The sequence below is a fragment of the Labeo rohita genome, chromosome 22 (genome assembly GCF_022985175.1).
Source record: "Labeo rohita strain BAU-BD-2019 chromosome 22, IGBB_LRoh.1.0, whole genome shotgun sequence".
In the NCBI taxonomy this organism is placed as follows: domain Eukaryota; kingdom Metazoa; phylum Chordata; class Actinopteri; order Cypriniformes; family Cyprinidae; genus Labeo; species Labeo rohita.
The window spans coordinates 25,739,489-25,758,727 of record NC_066890.1 but is presented as its reverse complement, the minus strand read 5'-3'; the positions used below and the strand labels follow the sequence as shown (position 1 = coordinate 25,758,727).

Sequence of the window (19,239 nt, the reverse complement as noted above, 5' to 3'; positions counted from 1 at the left end):
AGAGAATGCCTCGCTCTCGATTTTATTTAACGCTCAAAATGGCTCCTTGTAAAAAATGTTGCTGGCTTGACTGACATCGGGTGTATCCATCACATAAATGTTTCGGTTTATAGCTTTTCTTTCTTTTTTGGTGCTCTTTCTTAAATATAGCGGGCGCTCGCAGCCACAGGATCAATAAAAGTGTTCAGACTTTGAGAAGATGATGCACTGTGTCGGCTAGAATTGCGTCAGCGTCTACGATTTACTGCCTTGCCGATGTAGCACAGCCTTGAAATGGCAACAGGTTTGATGGCATTTCAGAACATGTGCTCTCAGATACGTGTCTATCAATATATATATATCAATATATATCAATAAATATATATGCATAAATATATATGCGATGAGCAGGGTTAGGTTACAGATTACAAGTTACCCATTTCAAATGCAATAAGTAGTGTAAATATTTGTATTACTTTATTAATGTAACTGAATACATTTGATTACTTTTCTAAATTGTTAATGAATGTTTTCAACTGTTAATTATGTTTAGACATTTAAACCAGGCAGGGTTAATCTTTCAGTAGTACTCAACATTAAGAAATATTCAGATGTAACCCCTCAGAAGTAACTAATTTATTTTACACTTTTTTTTTTTTTCTCAGTAACTGCAACTGATTAGTTACGTATATATATATATATTTTTTTGTAATTAAATTCTATAACTCTGTTGCAAGTAATTAGTAACTCCTCAACAGTTGTTTTACTAATTTTACAAAAATGAAGGTACAGAAATTTGGCATTTGTTATTCTTCCTCTTATTATTTTAAATGTATATTATTGTTATTATTATTATTATTATTATTATTATTGTTGTTGTTGTTGTTGTTATTTATTATTATTATTTTGCATTGGTAGTGTTCACTGAATGTTTGATTTTAATATAATTAGATTTTTGATTAATTTGATTTGAATAACAATTATTGTTTTAAATCATGAATATATAATATATTATATAATACTTTTTTATATATATATGTATACATATACACACACACACACACACACATATATATATGTATATATATATATATATATATATATATATATACACATATATACATATATATACATATAATATTTTTTATTTTCTTAATAATATTAAAATGTAAAAACTGTTTCAATGATTTTTTTCCCATTTAATTATTCATGTTATGAGTTTTAAGAAAAATCCATGTAAATCTCTGCTTGATTGTTTTTACAGCACTAATAATAATTAGTATTAATAAGTAATAACTCACTGAATATTAAATTGCTGACTCAATATTTTTAGTCAATAATAATTAGAATAATAATGACTATAACAGTGATATTAATAATAGTATTTAATAATAATTCATATAATAATAAATTATTATAGTTTGTGTTTTATAGTAATGTAAAAAATATTAATAATTTTAATAATTTTAAAAATATTAACAATTTTTTATTATTTGTTATTAATAAAAAATAAAATTGTATTACTGTAATAATAATAATAATAATAATTATTATTATTATTATAATTATTATTATTTATAATAATTGTTATACAGTGTAATATAAAATAATAATAATAATAATTATTATTATTATTATTATTATTATTATTATTATTTTTTTAAATAATTATTTGTTATTCATATTTTTTAATTATGTTGTTGTTGTTATTATTACTATTAATAATAATAATAATAATAATAATAATAATAATAATAATATATAATTGTTATAGAGTGTGTTTTATAGTAATATAACATAATTGTAATAATAATAATAAATATAACAAAAATACCACAACTACTAATACTATAAATATTATAAGCATTAAATCAATTTTTTTAATTGTTATTAATAATAATAATAATAATAATAATAATAATAATAATATTAATAATAATAATAATAATAATAATAATTATGATATATATATATACACAATACTACATTTCAAAACAAAGTCATTTTCTTTTTTATTATTCAGTGAATTATTTTATTTATATATTTAATAAGAGTTTTCTTAAAAATATGTGTTACTCTCAGGAATATCTATGTAAATGTCAGAATCATTTATTTGTGTCATTATTTGTGTCATTGTGCGAAGTGAACATCCAAACATCAGGTTTCTCTTTCTTTTTCGTCTTCCAGTCGAGAGCCACCTGGCATCCAACGTCCACAAGAGCCGTCTGGTGCAGCAGGACCTACAGGTGGCCAAACGTCTACAGGAGGAAGAGGACCTGCGGGCCAAAGCCGAGAGCCAGAGACAACACCGCCGCATGTGAGTCACCTGAAACCCTAAATCTAAACCAAACCAGAAAGATGCTAAAGAGGCGAAAAGTCAAACGCTACCAACTTAAAACAAAAAGGAAGGTCGTTCGTTTGTCATATCATCCCAAACTCTCTGTGCCACATGGGAAATCGTAGTTGTTTTGCTGTCTGTTGAGATGAGAGCTGTAAGCAGGAGTGGACAAACCTGCATTATCAGTCGTTGATAACTCGATGTTGACATTGTGTAAAGCGGTGTCTCTTCTTCACACACTGAAACAAAATACGTGGAGTTTAGTTTTGGCTCCTGCTGCGCTTTCAGCTTGTGTTTTGAGCACAAGGCCTTGTGTCGTCTCGTAGTGCGCCGTGGCAGTGAAATGTTTTGACTTGTGCTCATGCCGCACGCGGATAAAGTGTTCCTTCCTGCTGGGCGACGTCTCAAGGTCTCTGAGCTGATGCTATCATCAGAGTTTGAGCGTGGCAGAGCGAGAGACCCGCGAGCCTGAGGGGAGACGTGATACATCGCTCAAATACTGCTGTTAGTGTGCCAGCAAACCATACTGTTAGGGATATTAAGTCAGATTAATACAAATATTTTGGTCTCAGTAAGATTTTTCAAGAAATTAATACTAGTACTAAAGCAAAACAAAAATGTGAAGCAGCACAACTGATTTTTAGCATATTAGACTGATTTCAGAAGTGCCATGTGATATTGAAGGCTAAGATAATGCTGCTAAAAATTCAGCTTTGCATCGCAGGAATAAATTACATTTTAATATATATTCAAATAGAAAGCAGTTATTTTAAATTATAATAATATTTCACATTTTTACTGTATTCTGGGTGAGGATAACACTTGTTAGGCCTGATAACTTTGTCTTCTATGCTATTTGACTGAAAAGGTTGTGTTGCCTAAACATGTTTTTGAGTCATACTAATTACATTAATTAGGTAGTAATGGTATTGCTTTGTTAATTACTCTGTCTGAGTGGTAATCACATGACTAATTACTGGTGAATTGATCTCACAGATTTGTATAAAGAACAATATATGATAGACAGCAGGTTGTCCTTTCAGTTTTTTATTTTAGATTTTAATACATTTTTTACAGTTTTATAACAAAAACAACTTATCTTGCGTCTTTGTGGAGCAGAAATAAATAAAAAATAAATATTAGTAGTAGTATTTTATTTGTAGTATTATTTTATGTAATATAAAAAATAATTTTGTAAAATAAAAAAAATTTAATGTTTGATCCGTGCCATATTCATTTACAAAACCATTTTAATAAAACTAATTTAAGTTTATTGATTGTTGTTACTGAAAACGATTTAAATCTCTAATTGGGGGGGGAAAAAGCTGTAATTAAATACTAATATTAAATGCAATTTAAACTCTTAAATAAAAAAATAAAATAAAATAAAATAAAATAAAAAAATAAATAAATAAATAAATAAATAAATAAATAAATAAATAAATAAATAAAATTACTAAAATTGAAATCTTTAATTGAAATAAAGCTGTAATAAATAATAATATTAAATGCAACTTAAACATTTTAATAAAAATGAAAATAAATAAATAAATAAAAATAGAAATGCAGGTACTAAAATTACCAAGCCTGAAGTAAATCTCTAAATGAAATAAACCTTTAATAAAGCTGTTATAAAATAGAAATATTAAATGCAACTTAAAGCTTTTAATAAAATAAAATAATAAAATAAAATAAAATAAAATAAAATTCCATAAAAAATTGAAATGAACGTTTAAGTTTTATAATGACCAAAATTGAAGCAAATCTCTAATTGAAATAAATTGGTAATAAAATATAAATTTTAAATGCAACTTAAATTGTTTTTATTATCTATAAAATAAATAGATAAAAAATAGAAATGCAAGTAACATAGTTTAAGTACTAAAATTACTAAAACTAAAATAAATAAATAAAAAGCTGTAATGAAATGTAAATGTTTAATGAAACTTAATTTTTTATAAAAATAAATATAATGAAAATAGAAATGCAACTAACTGATAGTTTAAGTACTAAAATGACTCAAACTGAAATAGATCTATAATTGAAATAAAACTGTAATAAAATATAAGTTTTAACTGAAACTTTTTACATAAAAATAAATAAACAAAAAACAGAAATGCAATTAACTGATAGTTTAAGTATTAAAATCACTAAAACTGAAATCTGTTTATATAATGTGTTATATAACACTGTAATAAAATATAAATATTAAATGCAGCTTAAACTTTTTGATGAAAAAAAAACATTAATTATTAAATTAACAATAACAATAATAATAATAATAATAATTAATATTATTATTAATATTATTATAATAGTAATAATAATAGAAATGCAGAAATAAGAAAGTTCAAATAATATAATGATTAAAATTGAAATGCTTTATTTCAATTAGAGATTCATTTCAGTTTTGGTAAGTTTTGGTACTTAAACTTTCTTAGTTGCATTTCTGTTATTATTATTATTATTATTATTATTATTATTATTATTTTTTATTTTTTTTGTTGTTTTTGTTTTTGTTTTTGTTTTGCATTTATTATTTGTATTACCACATAATCACAAAAATAAAATAAAATTAAATTAAATTAATATAGATAGATAGATAGAAATGCATCTAACTACAAATTTAAGTACTAAAATTAACACAATTGAAATAAATCTCCATTTGAAATAATGCTGTAGTCAAATATAAATATTACTAACAAAATGCCACTGGTTTTATTGTATGAGTTTAATGTGAATAATTGACAGCTTCTTAGGGCACTAACATTATCAATCACACTTATTTTTTTATGACAATCACAAGCAAACGTTTACGATCATTGCAGCCCTAGATAATAGTTACTGTGTAACCCATTTCACCCAGCACTGCAGTCAGTCACTCGAGCACCTTGCCCGATGTGAAAACTCACAATTTGTAAACACAAATGTTTTCTTTCCCTCTGTCCTGTCAGGGAACGCATCGACAATGAAATGGCTCAGGAGATTCAAGAACAACTGGTCCGGCAGGCCGAACAACAGAGGCAGCAAGAGGAGAAAGATGAGGTGAGGGCCATTCACAACATTCACACGCTGGTGTCGGTTTAGCCACACCCACAGCCGTCACATGACATCACTGTTATTGTGTTGTAACACTCGCATTTTCTGTGCGTTGGTCATAAGAAAAGCATAAATGCATCCACACCCATGACTGTTACTACGCTCGCTTTTCCCACTCATTCTCTTAAACTCACGTTTATGTGCTTTCAACCAGGCCATCGCCCGCAAGCTGCAGGAGCGGGAGATGAAAGAGGAGAGAAAACGCCAAAAGCAGATGGAAACTACTAACTTTGATGAGTACTACGACGACAAAGGTGTGTAGACGCCCTCTGGTGGAAGGTGTGCGACTGAGCAGAGATGGGGTTTGGAGAAGAGAATATGTGGGTTTGGATCCGTAAACACCTTTGACCGCTGGAAAATCTACAGTTTACCACTGCCGTGAATTTGAGGTCTGAATTCACTGGATAACATCAAATAACACACACAAAATGCGTCTTCATTAGTTATACAAAAACACATTGCACAAGAAATGCAGTCTCAAAGGACTAACGAGTTATCATTCTGAGAATTGTTGTTATTGTGAATTAAAACTATTAAAACACTTATAATAAAAAAAATATATATATTATATAATATATAAACATAAGGGCTAAAGTTACTAAAACTACATACAATAAAAATCACAAAAGCATGTAACAAAATCACTAAAAAATGAAGTGAAATTAAATTAAACCTGCAAATATAAAAATTAAAAGCTGATTCAAAATACCAAAAATTTTAAATAAATTAAATCCTAGGTGAATTAATTGTTGAATCTTGTTACTGAATTGCTAACTGAAATAAAGTTAAAGTTCTCAAATTACTAAAACCAAAATGAAAAATGAAAGCTAAATAGACATATTCAACAAAACCCCCAAAACTAATAAACATGACACAAACACATAACAAAATGAATTTAATTTAAATTAAAATAAATCAAATTCAATTAAATCGAACTAAATATTAAATTGCTAACTGAAATGGTTGAAAAAGTTGAAGTTAAAGTTTAAAAATGTAATTAATTAAAAATTACATTTAAATAAATAAAATTAAATCAGATATTTAATTGCTAACTGAAATAAAGTTGAGGATAAATGTCTCAAATTACTAAAACTGAAATAAAAATTTAAGCTAAATAGACATATTTAACAAAAAACCCAAAACTAATAAACATGACAAAAACACAAAACAAAAATTAAATTAATTTAATTTAAATTAAAAATAGTTGAAGTACTCAAATTACTAAAACTGAAAAAGTAAAAATGAAAGCTAACTACACATTTAACAAAACCCCCAAAACTAATAAACACAACAACATCACTAAAAAATTACATTAATTTAAAATCATTTAAAATAAACCAAATTAAATCAAATATTAAATTGCTAACTGAAATAAAGTTGAAGTTAAATGTCTCGAATTACTAAAACTGAAATTAAAGTAAAACTTTAGGCTAAACAGACATTTAACAAAATCCCCAAAACTAATAAACACACAACAAAATAACAAAAAAAAAATTAATTTAAAATCATTTAAAATAAACCAAATTAAATCAAATATTAAATTGCTAACTGAAATGAAGTTAAAGTTCTCAAATAAAGTTCTTAATGTAATTAATTAAAAATTACATTTAATTAAAATGAATAAAATATTAAAAAACGCAACAAAAAAAACTAAAAAAAAAAATTACATTAATTTAAAATAATCTAAAATAAACCAAATTAAATCCAATATTAAATTGCTGAAATAAAGTTAAAGTTAAATGTCTCGAACTACTAAAACTGAAATTAAAGTAAAAATTTAAGCTAAAAAAAAACTAATAAACAACAAAAACATGTAACAAAATCACAAAAAATACATTAATCAAAATAAATCAAATTAAATTAATTTAAAATATTTAATCGCTAACTGAAATAATTTAAGTTGAAGTACTAAATTACTAAAACTGAAATTAAAGTAAAAAAAATTAAATTAAATCCAATATTAAATTGCTAACTGAAATTAAGTTGAAGTACTCAGATTACTAAAACTGAACTTAAAGAAAAAATGAAAGCTAAATAGACATATTTAACAAAGAACCCAAAACTGATAAACGTGACAAAAAGGCATAACAAAATCACAAAGAAAGTAATTAAATTAACATAAATTAAATATTAAATTTCTATCTAAAATAGTTTGTTGAAGTACTCAAATTACTAAAACTGAAATTAAAGTAAAAATTAAAGCTAAATAGACATATTATATTTACTGAAGTGACAAAAACTGAAATTAAGATAAAACTACATAGACATATATAGACAGACAATAATAATAATAATAATAATAAAAACCCACAAAAAGTAACTAAATAAAAAATAAAAAAATAAAAAATATAATAATAATAATAATAATAATAATAATAACAATAATAGATATTCTGGGTAAATTAATAGCTGAATCCAGTTACTGAATTAACATTAAATAATTGAAAATGAATAAAAGTATATCTTTTAATGGTTACAAAAATATATGTATATTTTTGTAGCATTCAAAAATATGTAATGTATGTTAGAAAATGTTAGTTAAATATTAAAATATTAGAATTTTTTTTTTTTTTTCCCTTCGTATGTAGTCAGGACAAATTATGAATGGAGTTTTGACATTCCTGTGCAAATTTTGGCGCATTTGTGCTTTCCTGTTTATCTGTTTCTGAGGTAATTATGCTTTAGGAAGCAATTACAGTGATTAACGTACATTTCATGCATTTTAAGCCCTAAGCACTCCAGACACTTTTATCTGTGTGTTGTAAAGTTAAACAAAACGTCAACTAACTTGACCGCATGTTAGCGTGCATCTAATGTTTGTTTAGTAAACATTAGGTAATTCTGGGAAAGTTTTCTTGCCTAACATTTAAAATGGCACCAGCAGCCCATCTTGCGTTCATAATGGGTTACCATTTAGCGACAAATGCTACAAAACTGGACGTACAAGTTGTTCATGTCAACACGGCATCTGTTAACTCCACCCGCCCTGCATGGCTGCCCTTGCGTGCCACAGTTTGCATTCAAACTGTTTATTTTCCTGGGTTATGTAATCATTCTCTCATGGCGTTGTTTGAATGTGTTTAGGGTCTCCTGCTGGTTAGCTGGTTTTGTATTCAAAGGGTCTGTTTGCCCCATTAAACGCGTTCAAATCTCTCATTTATAGGTGTGTATATAGCTGTTTGTTTCAACAAAACCCTCTAACCCTAAAGATTGAAACTTCAGCACGAAATGCATTGCTTCGTGTTGTTGATATTCTGTTTGTAAGGATGCTGGCATGATAAGCACAGATTAGCACCCGCCTACAGGGCACAACATAAAAGATTCAGTATCTCAGGGAGTATCTTTAGCAATCTCTCTCCCTCTCAAACCGTGACAGCAAAGCTAGGCTTCGTTATCATGCCAGAATGCAAAAAATTAGGCCTGGGCTGCGCTTCAGCCAGGATGTGTTGGGGAGGAGATCAGGCATGTTTATCTGAATCTTTGATGCATAGTTGTAGGAGGGTTAACACATGGTTTGCTGTCTAAAATCCTTGTTTTTTGGTATAAATCTGTATGAAAGTGCCACGTGCCTATTTATAAAAGCCTTACACACTAATTTAAGATTTGGTTGTTGAAAAAAAAGAGTTAAGGCCTTAAGATTGAGAAGTCTGTGGAGATATTTTGTTTGTTTTTTTGGTTTGGTTGTTTTGTAAAATAACAATTTCAGTCTCAACCCACATATTACTCTTATTAGGTTATGAATAAGGAAAATGCTGACTTTTCTAATGTACTAAACTGGAATTGCTGTAAACGGTTCAAAATTAACACTCAGCCAAATGCACTTTCCCTACAGTAGAGTACAACTTTTAGACACTACTTTTTTTAAACAACAAATTTAAGAGCAGGTCATATGGGTTTTTGAAAAATATCTTTATTGCAGTTTGTAACATAGCTGTCCTTCAATGTAAACAGTTTGCAAAGTTGTTAATTAAAAAAATGTGTGATAAAGATATCGTCTCTTAAAAGAGTCTACAGTAAACCGTTTAAACAAGTCGTCATATTTTCACATTTTTGACCTGTTACCGATATACGTCACTCTGTAACACATTTGACATATAATCCCGCCTGCCTGCAAAATACGAACAGTCTGACCTGCGCACAAACACTTCAACTAGTTGGGAGTGTTTACGAAAAGATGCTGTGTTTTGCGCTGTAAAAGCAAGTTTTGTTTTCATTGCTGAAAGATGATGATGTGAAGAATCAGTGGTCAAAAGATTTTTTTTTTTTTTTCCACGATACCACAGCAATACAATTCGTACCACATACAAAGTTTAAATGTACCACTTAGAAACATCGGTATCATCCTCTGGTTCGAACTGATAAGGTAACATCGATACCAGACCTTGAGATCAGAACTGCATCGAACAAATTGTTTTGAAATCATTAAAAAATATTATAATATTAAATATATATTCTCAGAAAATTACAGTATTTTCTGATTTTAGATGCATTTAAACCTGTTGTAGGGGACTCCAATACAATATTAGGACACTTTAAAGTACCATATGACCTGCTCTTTAAAAGAATCGTTCACCCAAAAATTAATGTTCTGTCATTAAGTACTCACCCTCATGTTGTTTCGAACATGTAAGGCCTTCGTTAATCTTGGGAACACACATTAAGATATTTTTGATGAAGTCCGAGAACTTTCTGATCCTGTGTAGACAGCAACGCAACTACCACGTTCGAGGCCTAGAAAGGTAGTAAGGACATCGTTAAAATGTTCCATGTGGCATCAATGGTTCAACCTTCATTTTATGAAGCTACGAGAATACTACTCACATGAACACACATTGAAGACTGACACAGACTGGAAGAAATAAAGTCGTTGTTGGACAAAGGTCTTGTCGTAGCTTCGTAACATTACAGTTGTACCATTGATGTCACTTGGACAATTTTAACAATGTCCTTACTGCCTTCCAGGGCCTTGAATGTGTCAGTTGCGTTGCTGGGTCAGAAAGCTCTAGATTTCATCAAAAATGTCTTAATTTGTGTTTTTAAGATGAACGAAGGTCTTATGGCACGTGTGTCAAGTTCCTGGAGGGCCACTGTCCTGCAGAGTTTAATTCCAACCAACTCCCAACACACCTACCTGGATGTTTTTACCACTCCTAAAGACTTTGAATAGCTGGATCAGGTGTGTTAGGGTTGGAGTTAAACTCTGCAGGACAGTGGCCCTACAGGACCTGAGTTTGCCACCCCCGTCCTATGGATTTCGAAACGCATGTGGGTAAAGACCTTGACCTTGGCATGCATGGCTTTTTGTTAATTTTGGACCCTGGCTATACCTTTTCATTTGAGTGGCTTGGTAACACTTGTCAACAATAGCCTTACTGACCATTTTATTTTCTGCATTGTCCATAGTCAACTAACCCTTGTGTACTAACCTGGTTAAGTGTTGTTTTCCTCCTTGTTTTTGCACTCCACCTTTGCCTCACACTCACTTTCACACAGCTCCCCGATTTCCACCGGACCTGCGAGATGCGAACCCACGCTCCGCTTCTCCAGGTTACAAAAAAGGGAAGAATCATGACTATGATCAGATGCTTTCCCCGTACAACTCTCCTGAGCCTGACAGAAAAAGATATCCTAATAGTCGTAGTCGATATCCAGAATATGAGCCTGCGGAGTTGGGCCGATCTAGGCATCCGGAGAGTCCAAGCAAGGGAAGGGTCCTAGAGTACTACTCACCTGAGCGACGACCAAAAGAGAGAAACAAACCTCTCGATCTCGATCACACAGAACCACGTAGAAGGAAGAAGCAAGATCAATGGGACGACCTGGAGCCAGTGGTGCGGCGTAAGGAGAAGCCTCCAAGGGATTACTCTGCCGGACGGGACAAGGTCTGGGACAAGGACAGGATCAGGGATCGAGAGCGTGAAAGGGATGGACGGAGACCCAAAGAAAGGTCGAGAGATCGAAACCGGACAAGAAGTCAAGATAGACTGTTTAGTGGAGAAGCCAAGCAGGTGGACAGGGACAGGAACTTGGACCGGGAGATGGACCAAAATGGGTACAGACATGGTAGCAGAGACAGGCAAAGAGAACGGGGCAGAGATGGGAACAGAGGGAGGCACAAAAGCAGGGATAGAAGCAGAGAGCGAGAACTGGACGATTACGGTCTCGCCCCAACTAGAGGATGGTCAGAGGAAAGCCTGGAGTGGGAGGATCACAAGAACAGGCTGAGGCTCCCGTCAGGTCCTAATGAGGTTTTTGAGGAGCCGGTTCTCAGAGGTTCCTCAAATGAGGCCCGGTCCCCTGGTCATTCTCCCAGAGAGAGAGGTATGGGCCGAGGTCCATGTGTTTGCGTGAACCTGCTTGGACTTTGCAGTGCCATCTGGTGTTGGGGAGTGCTGTCAAGATTTCCTTTTTGCTATGCACTGGTGATTTGGGTTTCTTGTCTTTGTTTGATCGTGAACTTTCTAAAATGATTTCTGGGGAATCGTGTGCACTCAATCTCAACCTTTTTGATCACTCCTTCTTTATCCCAAACCAAAAATGGTCACTTGGGTTCTGTGAGAATAGTTTAAGTGTCGTTCTTTGTGCTTTCAATGTGCACTGATGTCCTCTGATGCCTCCTGCAGGTCGGAAGGCACGAGGAGAATATGGCATGAAGGAGGCAACGCACGGACTGGCCAACTTAGACCTACAAGACCAGGAGCTCATAGACTTGGAGGTGGCACGCAAGCTACAGGAAGAAGAACTTAAGGTATCTTGAATCTCTGTGATTGCGATTATTGGTGATTTGTAATCCCCAAATATAATCATGTCTTTTTATTTTATTTTTATTTATTTTTTTTTTATTTATTTTTTTTTTTTTTTTTACAGGCGAGTCAATTTGACAGACGAGCTGCTCAAGTTGCACAAGATGAGGTATGGCATAGTTTATTTCAGGGGTTCTCAACTCTGGCCCATGAGATCCATTTTCCTGCAGTGTTGAGCTCCAACCTTGATCAAACTCACCTGTAACTTTCTTGTGATGCTAAAGATCTTGATTAACTTGTTCAGGTGTGTTTGATTTGGGTTGGAGCTGAAATCTGGAGGAAAATGGATCTTGCGGGCCAGAGTTGAGAACCCCTGGTGTACTGTTTTTGTGCACTGTTAGGGGTGTTCCTACATCCAAATTGATCGCATTTTGTTTGTGTTACGATGTGTTTTGCAACTGTGTTTTAAGGAATTAGCACGACGGCTAATGGAGGAAGAGAAAAGGGAGTACAAGAGATCGAGAGACAAGGAGAAACAAGTGATTGAGAGAAGACGACCTGAGGTGGAATATAAGGTAAGCAACATCCATTCCAACTACACGTAGTTCTGGTCCTGAGAGTCATTGGATCCTTGGTTAGTTTATATGTATTTAACTATATTTATTAAATAATTATTGTAAAAATAGATATTAACAAAAAAATAGTGCTTATAGTGGTTACGTTTTATTTACATTTGTGTGGATGTTTTTTGTTTTTTTTGCAAATAATGAATGAAAATATGTGCGTAACCTTTTGAAAAGCTGTTTTGTTTGTTTTTTTTTACCCTGCTTGTTGTTGTTTTTTTTTTTGTTTAGTGATAGTTGTTCATGAGTCCCTTGTTTGTCCTGAACAGTTAAACTGCTTGATATTCTTTAGAAGAATCATTCAGGTCGCACATTCTTTGGTTTTTCAGCATTTTTATGTATTTGAATTCTTTCCAACAACTGTATGATTTTGAGATCCATCTTTTCACACTAAGGACAACTGAGGGACTCATATGCAACTATTACAGAAGGTTCAAACGCTCACTGATGCTCCAGAAGGAAAAAAACAATGCATTAAGAGCTGGGAAGGGTGAAAACTTTTGAACAGAATGAAGATGTGTACATTTTTCTTATTTTGACCAAATATCATATTTTTTTTTTTCACTTAGTACTGGCCTTCAGAAGTTAGAGGATGCTTACATGTTCCCCAGAAGACAAGATTAAATTTTTAAAGGTTAAATTTACCATGATCTTCAAATTCCAAAAGTTTTCACCCCTTGGCTCTTAACGCATCATGTTTCCTTCTGGAGCATCAGTGAGTGTTTGAACCTTCTGTAATAGTTGCATATGAGTCCCTCAGTTGTCCTCAGTGTGAAAAGATGGACCTCAAAATCATACAGTCATTAACGGAAAGGTTTGAAATACACAAAAATGCTGAAAAAACACAGAATTTGTGGGACCTGAAGAATTTTTTTCTGAAGAACAGCAGGCAGTTGAACTGCTGAGGCCAATAAGAGACTCATGAACAACTATCACTAAACAAAAAAACACAGCTGTGGATCATTCAGGTAACAGCACAGTATTCAAAACCAAGCGTATGTAAACTTTTGAACGGTGTCATTTTTATTATTATTTAATTTCAACTATATAGACATCTTTTATGTGGAATATTTTATTCAGGTCAGTACTAAACAAACAATAACATGCATTTTGTATTATCCCTTTTATTTCGTTAAAATATTAACATTTTGCAGATTCTGTAAAGTGTATGAAAACTTTTGACCTCAACTGTGTATATATAAATGCCTACATATTGCTAATATAAAGTTCATGAAGAGGGTTAAAAGTCAGGGTTAAATGTACAATATATTACTTGCTGATGCTGCTGAAACCCACGTTATTCCATGTGGGCCTGGTGACGTTGCCCCTATCGACACTACCAACACTTTCTCTTCTTTTCTGTCTTGTTAGCAAATGCAAGAAGAAGTAGTACGACCCCGAACGCGAGAAGAGCCACACACCAGAGAGGACGAGTACCTAAGAGCACGCAACCACAAACCTGCCAGGTACCACATCTCCAACTCATGAACACACTCAAACTGTCCGAAATCCTACTGGAGTTTCACGTTTCTCTCGGTTCTTCTCTCCAGGCCTCCTCCTCCCACACAGCACTACGAGAACATAAACCAGACCTACATGTATGCGGACAGCCCGTACTCCCCTCGTCCTCCGTCAAGACCAGAGGCGTACAAAGGTTCACATGAGACAAAATGAGGTATCACTCTTCAAATTGGAACTGAATTTAACCTTGTCTCCTTTTCTTTTAGGTGCCCCCTACAGACCGTGACCATAAGCCACTGCTGTCCAATCATGAGTCCGTCTGGCCCTTTATTTTGCGAATCAACGGAGTAAGCGATTCAGAAATACTTTGAGGCTTTCGGCAGAAGCTACTGACACTTTATTTTATTTTTCCCTCTTCGAGTTTCTCAGTTCATCTCATCAGATGAGCCAACGTCGTCTCTTCTTGTCATGAAGGAGTCTTTTAACCTGGAGCTACGAACTACTGGGCGACAGGGGCGGTTCCTGTTTGCTTCTCATGTTTTTTGTCTTATTGTGGATGACTGGACAGGAAGGGATCTACTGCACAGCTCTTTCAAATATCCCTTTTCTCTCGCCATCTATAATGAAGCTTTGTCTTGATTCCATGTTGCAGCTGTTTTCCATTTTGTCAGTTTTTATTTAACGGAAAACATGCTTGAATTCATATACAGCACTGTTTTGTGCTATATATTTATTGATTTATTTTGAGAGGATATATTTTATTTTATTCGTATTTTGATTGTTTTACCCTTTCCCCGTTCGATCTGAAGAGACTGTTAGCGTGAACCAGGAGCGATCTGGTTTCCACATCTCAATGTCTTAAGAAACAGGTTCAGTCTTCAAACCAATCAGATATCAAGGTGAGGTTGTCAGTGCTTCTTCATTTTGCCTTCATATCATTCGTGAGAGACTTTTTACTCACACTGCAGGTTGTTAGGGTGATGTTTTCCCCTTTCACCTGCAGTGTTCGTAGCGATTCTCTCATCTTCTTCGTAGGTGCTATTGGACCTACTAATAATAATATGCTCCAGTGTTCAAGTGCATGCTGGCTGAATGTGAACTCTATGGGGTCTATATGAATCTTGTCAAAATAATGGCCGCAGACACATCTCTACTCTTCATTTTTTTATTTTTATATATTTTTATGTTTATTTATAATTCAGTACAAATGCAGAATAGGAGTTTTAAGGCATGTAGTAGCATTGCTGTTGGCACCGATATAAACAGTCTTCGTGCTTGCATCATCATATGCAATTCATGCTAATATATCAGTGTTTGGATTCGCAGTGCTTTGCATTTGGTGGCAAACTTACTTTGAGCAGGGACATAAAATCTGACCAGCAAACAGATCAAGGCAGCAAACAAGTGACTATGGCGTTCATCTGGCACTTTCTATGAACAGAGTACAAAATTGGGCCTCAAACTCTTGGGGGGGTTATGTAAAAATGTTATTTTTGTTTTGTTTTGTTTTGTTTTTTTTTTCCATCAAAGGGTGATTGAAAATCAGTGGATAACCTTCAAACCTTTTTTTTAGAACATGTTTAAACAACATTTAAAAACTGAATTTGTACAACTTTTATGTTTTGTTTTCCAGCAAAGTGGAAAATGTCAATAATCCTCAGAAAAGTTATTTTCCTTGTTTTGTTATTTTGCTTTGTTTTTTGTTATTCATTGCTTTTTGCTTTGCTTTACTTTTTGTTTTGAACTTTCTTCTTTGAACTTGTCTATCAAAATTTAAAAACTTCATTATTATTTATTTATTTTTATTTATTTATTTTTTTTTGGCGAAGACCCAGTCAAAATAAGCGGATAACCTTCAGAAAAGTTTTGTTGTTGTTTCTTGCTTTTTTTAAATTCATTGCTTTTCTTTGCCTTTTTTCTTGCTTTGAACTTTTAGAACTTTTCTAAATCAAAATTTAAAAACCTAATTTGTCTTTTTTTTTTTTTTTTTTTTTTTTTTTTTGCTTTTTGTTACTCATTGCTTTTTTTTGGCTTTGAACTTTCTTCTTTGAACATGTCTGAATCAAAATTTACAAACTTACATTGTCAGATTTGTATTTTGTTTTGTTTTCCAGCAATGCATCTGTAAAAAAAAAACAAAACAAAAAAAAAACAAAAAAAAATTGTTTTCTTTATTTTTCTTTTCACTTTGCTTTTTTTTAAACATTGCTTTTCTTTGCTTTTTATGTATTTCCTTTTTTGTTTTGTTTTTTGAACTTTTAGAACTTGTCTGAATTTGTCAACTTAAACTTGTCTGAACTTGTTCAGACTTGTTCAAATCGGTTTTATTATTACTTATTTATTTTTCAGTGACCTTCAGAAAAGTTTTTCTCTTTTGTTTGTTTTTCTGCACCTTTTTTTGTTGTTGTTTTTTGGTATTCATTGCTTTTTCCTTTTAACTTTCAGAACTAGTCTGAATCAAAAATTTAAAACCTACATTTTCCAGCATTTATTTATTCTGCAACTGTTTATTTCTTACATACCACATAAAATAAACTGATCACAAATTTTACAAATGTCCAAACTAAAAATACAAAAACAACAAAAAAACATTTTTTTTTCCATTGCATTTCTTTGCTTTTTATTTTGTTTTATTTTTGCATGGCTCTGCTCTGCTTTTTGTTTATTTTTTTTGTTTGTGTATGTTTTTGTTTTATTTTGCAGTTTAAGCAAATCTGTCGCCATAATGTAGGACTTCAATGCAACACAATTTTTTTTGGCAATTAGGAAGAAAAAAAAAAAAAAAACATTGCATGGTTTGCCTAAATTAATCTATACTTCATTTGGTGCTCACTAGTTTGGGACCAAATACCAATTACTTTTTTAGTAATTAAAATAGATTTAACAGTATTATGACACTTTTGTGTGATATCATTCTAAATAATACGTTTTTAATACTAGCTATGTATAAAACAAAATTATCTAGCATGTCTAATAGTTTCCTCTATTAGGGACATTGGGACATTTATTGAACTTAAAAAAAGGCCAATTTTGTACCCTATTTATGGAAAGTGCCATATGCACATCACTCTATCAGGGCATTTTTATTTCCTTACTGATCAGTCGTCAATTACATTCCATATTCCTGTCAAAATGCTTTACATTCCACTCTGCTTTTGGGAATGGGAATATGATTGTGCGGGCTACATGTAGCATCCTGTACAGATACAACTAAAGACAGCAGCTACTTTTGTATCGCATTAGTGCCTCTATAAGACCAGTGTTCGTTCGCTAGTGCTGAACGCTCCCATCCTACGCTCTCGAGAATGACAATATGCTAGTTTGTGTCGGTGCATTCCAATGAAAGGCATGGCCTGAAATGCGTCCAATAAACTTTTAGGGGAAAATATCTTCTGTTGCCATGCTGCTACGCTTAAAAGGTGATTTGAGAACATTTTCTTGTGGAATTGTATTACTGAATCAGTTTCGAATCACTGTGTGTGTGTTTTAGTGATGAATGTGCATATATATCTCTCTTTCAGTGCTGTGTCAATCTAGCGCATATCACGGTGCACTGTAGTATTTGAAAAGAAAAATGTACGTTACAATTCTGATACTAATTGGCTGGATGGGTTTTGTGCCAAATGTCATTCAACATTCAGGGATTTAAAAAAAAAAAGTATTGCTGTAAAACTGTCAATATCTGATGGTCATATGATCTGGGGGAAAAACAGCTGGTTTACAAATGATTTGCTTAAGGCTGTAATAAACAAACTGAACATTTAGCACCTGATATGCCGTTGTAAATGTGTGTATGTGTGTGACAGAGCGACAGACTTGAGCATTTTTCACTCAACGTACGAAGATGACGTCCATGCCAGTTTGTTTTACAATCAGCTGCTGCTGGAAACGTTTTGTGACCGGCAAAAGTGTTTGTATCTTGCACATTCTCATAGCTTCCACTGGCCAACTGTAAATACCAAATAAATGACTTTTAAAGGGTGTGTTTGTGTCAATGGAGTTTGTTTGTAATCCAGTGCATCTGATTCCACAACAACAGTCTTGACAGAAGGTTTTGTCTGTCTATTCAGTAAGTATTTTATCATTTTTCTTTATTTAGGATCAATATTGTAACATATATATACACATCCACCTTATTTTTCAAGAAGCAAGCCATTTTCTGTGAATGTGCGAGACTTCCGGTTCATTAGCCACTGTATGAAAAAACAAGCGTTACGAACCCTGGTGAAAAACCAGCATATGCTGGTAGGTATGTTTTGATGCTGGAATGCTGGTTAGGTAGGTTTTGATACTGGTTTAAGCTGGTCCTTAGCTGGTTTTTGCTGGTCCTTTGCTCGTGTTTGCTGGTCATGTTGCTGATCAAGGACCAGCATAAACCAGCATCAAAACCTACCTAACCAGCATCCCCGCATCAAAACATACCTACCAGCATATGCTGTTTTTTTTCACCAGGGAACAAGTGCATCCCAGCTAACAGGGAACGTTCCCAGAACATTCACCAACGTTCTTTAAAAGTTGTGTAAATGTTAGTACGAAACGTTATTAAAATAATGTTTTTGGAACGTTCTTATAACATTGTTAACGTTCTTGTAACATTGAGAGAAAACGTTCTCAGAACAACGTTCTTGGAACATTTTTAGGACGTTATTGGGACGTCTTTGGGACGTTACTTGTACTTAATGAACGTTCTCTTAAGGTTGAGAGAAAACGTTCTTACAACAACGTTCTTGAAACGTCTATGGGACGTTACTTGTACTTAATGAATGTTCTCATAATGTTGAGAGAAAACATTTTTAGCAGAACATTCTTAGAATGTTCCTGTAATATTATTAATATAGGCCAAATTGTAAAATATATTTAAGAATTATATATGGTAAATGTCATAGCCTGTGACATTCACTATACATAATTATTAATTGTGCTCATTATAAACAACAGTCTTGCTTGTGATTTTGATCAGTTATTCTATAATACAAAAAATTAAGATCTTTTTCAT

At 32.4% G+C, this 19,239-nt stretch overlaps 1 protein-coding gene across 3 annotated transcripts in view; it reads left to right on the top strand.

The window, feature by feature from the left end:
* Positions 1-18,224, top strand: part of ccdc50a (coiled-coil domain containing 50a) — a 32,375-nt gene extending 14,151 nt beyond the window's left edge. Inside the window, exons 3-12 of one of the 3 annotated variants that reach the window (XM_051094802.1) lie at positions 2,167-2,296; positions 5,272-5,362; positions 5,571-5,670; positions 10,910-11,737; positions 12,040-12,164; positions 12,284-12,328; positions 12,630-12,734; positions 14,154-14,248; positions 14,333-14,436; positions 14,510-18,224. In XM_051094802.1, the coding sequence (XP_050950759.1) occupies positions 2,167-2,296; positions 5,272-5,362; positions 5,571-5,670; positions 10,910-11,737; positions 12,040-12,164; positions 12,284-12,328; positions 12,630-12,734; positions 14,154-14,248; positions 14,333-14,436; positions 14,510-14,529 (1,643 nt within the window). In that variant the 3' untranslated portion in view covers positions 14,530-18,224. Of the gene's footprint in view, positions 1-2,166; positions 2,297-5,271; positions 5,363-5,570; positions 5,671-10,909; positions 11,738-12,039; positions 12,165-12,283; positions 12,329-12,629; positions 12,735-14,153; positions 14,249-14,332; positions 14,457-14,509 lie in introns of those variants that run through there. The other 2 variants (XM_051094803.1, XM_051094804.1) reach the window with 2 other exon arrangements.
* Positions 18,225-19,239: the final 1,015 nt, after the last annotated feature.